Source organism: Dama dama, chromosome 2, assembly GCF_033118175.1.
Source record: "Dama dama isolate Ldn47 chromosome 2, ASM3311817v1, whole genome shotgun sequence".
NCBI classification, from domain to species: Eukaryota; Metazoa; Chordata; class Mammalia; order Artiodactyla; family Cervidae; genus Dama; species Dama dama.
The window spans coordinates 24388935-24393736 of NC_083682.1; the positions used below are offsets into that span (position 1 = coordinate 24388935).

Genomic DNA, 4802 nt, shown 5'->3' on the forward strand with positions numbered 1-4802 from the left:
CAGGGATCAAACCCAGGTGCCCCGCACTGTAGGGAGACACTTTACAGTCTGAGCCACCAGGGAAGCCTAAGCCCCGAGGGGACTCCCTCAAAAGTTTTCTGTGTTTCAGTTTCTCTGAAACTCTAAAGCAGGCCACCAAAATTTTATCAACTGAATAAAGCAAAAACATGGTGTGATTCCCCTAGAGGCCTCAACATGTGTATCTGGCATCTCCAACTAAATTTGTAATTGTAATTGTTTTTCAGGGTTAAAATTCTTTGATTATCATAATAGTAATTAACCTCTTTTACCTCATATTCCCAACAGTCATTCTCAATTAAATTCTTAAGAGCAAGCAAGAGCTTCAAATATCACAGCTTATTCATGGCCTATTTTCACAGAGAAAAGGACACATCACATCTTAGAAAAACTTCAAAGTTCCATTTATCTTATAAAGGATTTGGAGTTTCAGAATAAACACATGAAAACAACTGGTAAGCAGATTTCAAGTCAAAGTAATTTTGGATTTTGTGTCAGAGCTTAACAAAGATGTAATAGGCGATGCACAGTAGGTCTCAGGCTAGAAAAACAGTTGAAAAGAATGCTTATATTTAGCCCTTGGTAGAACTGTGTGTGTGTGTGTGCTCAGTCATGTCCAACTTTTTGTAACCCCATGGACTACAGCCCACCAGGCTCCACTATCCATGGAATTCTCCAGGCAAGAACTGGAGTGGGTAGCCATTCCCTTCTCCAGGGCATCTTCTTGATCCAGAGATCGAACCCAGGTCTCCTGCATTGCAGGCAGATTCTTTATTGTCTGGGCCACCAGAGGTTGCTTTGGTAGAACTACCTCATCCTAAATATCCTTTCCAATGCTAAGACTTTTCTGAATCTAAAATGTTCCAGTTACTCAATTATTCAAAGTAGTAATGAAAGAGGAAACAGACAAAACAGGCTCCATCTTGAAAGCAGGACTCCGTCTTGGGCTGGACTGTGGACTTTGAGCTGTATGCCCAGTAGCTATGGAAATGACATACCAACTGGAAAACAGGCCCCCTGGAAGGAAGAACCCCATGGCTTGTACCTAGACTCTCCATTGCCTAAAAGAATACCCTGATTATCTGTGTAACCGAATAGAATCATGCATTCTATTATGCTTATTGGGATATGACCACAGACCTATTGACAATTGTCCAGTTAACTACCTAGACTTAAGGCATATGAATCACGGGTTAACTTTGATTGTATCTTTCTTTTCCTTTGTTCAGACTAGTTTCAGGGAATTGGGGGAGGTGGGCTTGGGCACGTACACTTAAGGTGTATAAGATTTTCACAAAAACTGCTCCGGGTCCTTGGCTAAGAGGAGACTCTGCCTTGGGCCCACCGGTGTAACAAACTGCACTCCACTATCTGCATTGTCCTTCTGAGTGGGTTTGTTTCCCGGAACGCGTGGCTACAACAGTAAGAACAACATTCCCAAATACGGAACATGGCAATGAGAGTAACATTTTTGCACTAACTAAACTAGAGAAGTGAGTCTTGATCCAGGCTTATGTAACATATCATTTAGACCGTAACTGGGGCCTCCCTGACCTTTTTTCCCTCTCTACAAAAGTGGGAATAAGAATCCAGATTGTGACTTTTACTAAAGAATGCATCTTTGGATCAGATAGAACTGGAACTGAATCTGGCTTTGTCACACATTAGCTGTGTGACAGGAAAATTATTTAAATTCCGTAAATTTCAAGTTTTTCATGTGCAGAAGGTAAATCGCAACATCTACTCCCTACTTCAAAATGTTGCCAAACATACATATATGAAACAGCAAAACCTTGAAACAGATTAAAACAGCTACTGACAAAATGCAGGAAAATGATGACACATTCAACATCAATTATAGGGATGATTTAATAGTCACCTATCAGAAATTAATAGATCAAAACAAAAGACGATGTGGAAACAATTAGCGCAAACCTAAAAATCAGCAAGAAAATTTTGCATCTAAGTAGGCGATACATTTTTTGTTTTGTTGCTGTTGTTGTTCAGTCAAGTCCAACTCTTTGCAACCCCAAGGACTGCAGCACACAGGCTCCTCTGTCCTCCACTGTCTCCCAGAGTTTGCTCAAATTCCTGTCTGTTGAGTCAGGTGATGTTATCTAACCATCTCATCCTCTGCCACTCCCTTCTCCCATTCTTTTTTAATAGTATCTAAATTTTTAAAGCACTTAGCATATAGTAACCAGGAACTCAGTGTATGTTAAGTAGTATCCCAGCTACCCCTCGAGGCTCAGTGGCAAAGAATTCACCTGCACTGCAGGAGATGAGGGTTTGATCCCTGGATCAGGAAGATCCCCTGGAGAAGGAAATTTGCAACCCACTCCAGTATTCTTGCCTGAGAACTCCCATGGACAGAGGAGTCTGGTGGGCTACAGTCCATGGGATCGCAAAGAGTCAGATACAACCCAGCGACTAAACAACAACAAAAATCACAGCTATTACCTAAAACCTAAAAATAGAAATGAAGTCCTTTTGAGAAGAGTGACTTCATCTGTATAACACTGATTATACAGTACTTAGACCAACTGGTGAAAGTTTCTGGGGAAAAAGGTTTTACCTCAAGTTAATAAAGAATTTCTAAGAGTTAGAGATGATCAAATATGAAACAAGATACAATAATAAGCAACCTGTGTGTTTTCCACAAATGAAGGATTTTAACCATAGATACTTTGACTTTTTGGAGAGGAAGATATGAGAGGTTTGGACAAGTAGCCCCTGGACTGTGAAGCTTTCCAAGAAAATCAGAGCAAGAAAATAGTGCATCATATAGCATTCAGAAGGAATCAAACAAATATAATTCTGAAAACTTAAGGTTCTTTCTATGTCTAAATATACAAAACACGTGCTGAGAATTATGGGGTCAGTTTTGAATTGCCCACAGGGTATAAGAATGTGTGTGTTTATCTTTCATTTTGTTCTGTGGTAGAAGCATTTGCTGGAAGAAACATGACTTACAAGGTCAAATAGCTTTAGGGTCTTTACACTATCAAAAATTTTATTGTAGACAGAAGTCAGGCAGATGCAGCACAAATCTGAGTTTTCACATCTCCACTTCATTTTTCACATTTTTATTACTCATGGAAGGCTTCCCTGATGGCTCAGTCAGTTAAAAAAAAAAAAAAAATCTGCCTGTCAATGCAGGAGATGTGGATTCGATCCCTGGGTCAGGAAGATCCCCTGGAGAAGGAAATGGCAACCCCCTCCAGTATTCTTGCCTGGGAAATCCCATGAATATGAACAGAGGAGGCTGCCAAACTACAGTTCATGGGGGTCACAAAAGAGTCAGACATGACTTAGCAACTAAACAGCAATAATATATTTGGTTGTGCCATGTTTTAGGTGTGACATGTGGGATCTAGTTCCCTGAGCAGGGATGAACCTGGACCCCCTCCAATGGGAGCAAGGGAGTCTCAGCCACTGGACCACCAGGGAAGTCCCTACTTTTTTATTCTTGAACTGTATGATCAAAAGTAGTTGAGTAATTTTCAGTTAATTATATATTTCAGCTAGTTTGAATAAATTTGGGTTTAAGGAAGGAAATAAAGAGAAAAGAAATATATCAAATAAAAATCAAAGAGTTGAAGTTTAAAGGAATTTACAGAGTTGCTGTTTTCTGGGTTTTTTTCCCTAGCCCATCAATTACATAGATGAAAACTGAGGCCAAGTGATTTCCCTGGAGCCACATAATAGAGTCACAGACAGGACTAGAACGCCCTCCCTCTTGAACATTCTCTTTTACATCTAGCAAAATCACAAAACATTTGAAAGACATCTTAAACTGTTCTAATCTCCTTTGTTTCTTCCCCTTCCACACAGAAATGGCCACAAGAAACCAGACCACCATCACTGAATTCACACTTATCTCTTTTCCTGCTGTCGAAGGGCTTCAGACGTTGCTTTTTGTCATTCTCCTGCTAGTTTATATGCTCACAATAACAGGAAACATTGTCATCATTTCCTTAATATGGACCAATAATCATCTCCAAACGCCAATGTACTTCTTCCTCAGTAATCTGTCATTTTTGGACATTTTATTCACAACTACTATTGCTCCAAAGTTGCTAGCTTGCCTCTTAGAGGAGGAGAAAACCATATCTCTTGCAGGCTGCATCAGCCAAACATACTTCTACTTTTTCCTGGGGACAGTGGAGTTCATCCTGCTGGTGGTGATGTCCTTTGACCGCTATGTGGCCATCTGTAACCCCCTGCGCTACACCATCATCATGAACAGCAGGGTGTGTCTCCTGCTGGTTCTGGGCTGCTGGGTGGGGGCCTTCCTGTCGGTGCTCTGCCCAACTATTGTGGTGTCCAGGCTGCCATATTGCACTGCAGAAATTAGTCATTTCTTCTGCGACATTGCCCCTCTGCTGCAGGCAGCCTGCATAGACACTCATTTCATTGAAATGATAAGCTTCCTCTTGTCTTCTCTCATCCTCCTGACCTCATTGCTGCTCACCACCGTGTCCTACACCTACATCATTTCTACCATCCTGCACATTCCCTCGGCCCAAGGACGTCAGAAAGCCTTCTCCACCTGCGCTTCTCACATCACTGTCGTCTCCATGGCCTACGGGAGCAACATCTTTGTGTATGTGAGACCTAATCAGAACCACTCCCTGGAATTTGACAAGATAGCCACTGTCCTCATTACCATAGTGACTCCTCTTCTGAACCCCTTCATTTATAGCTTGAGGAACGAAAAGGTAAAGGAAGTCTTGAGAGAGTCAGTTAGCAGGATAGTTCTACCACATTCCAAAGGAACATGA

At 41.4% G+C, this 4802-nt stretch overlaps 1 protein-coding gene across 1 annotated transcript; it reads left to right on the top strand.

Moving 5' to 3' along the window:
• The first annotated feature begins 3854 nt into the window (after positions 1 to 3854).
• Positions 3855 to 4802, top strand: LOC133068284 (olfactory receptor 6M1-like). Its single transcript, XM_061159536.1, has one exon. The coding sequence runs from the start codon at positions 3855 to 3857 to the stop codon at positions 4800 to 4802; it is 948 nt and encodes a 315-aa protein (XP_061015519.1).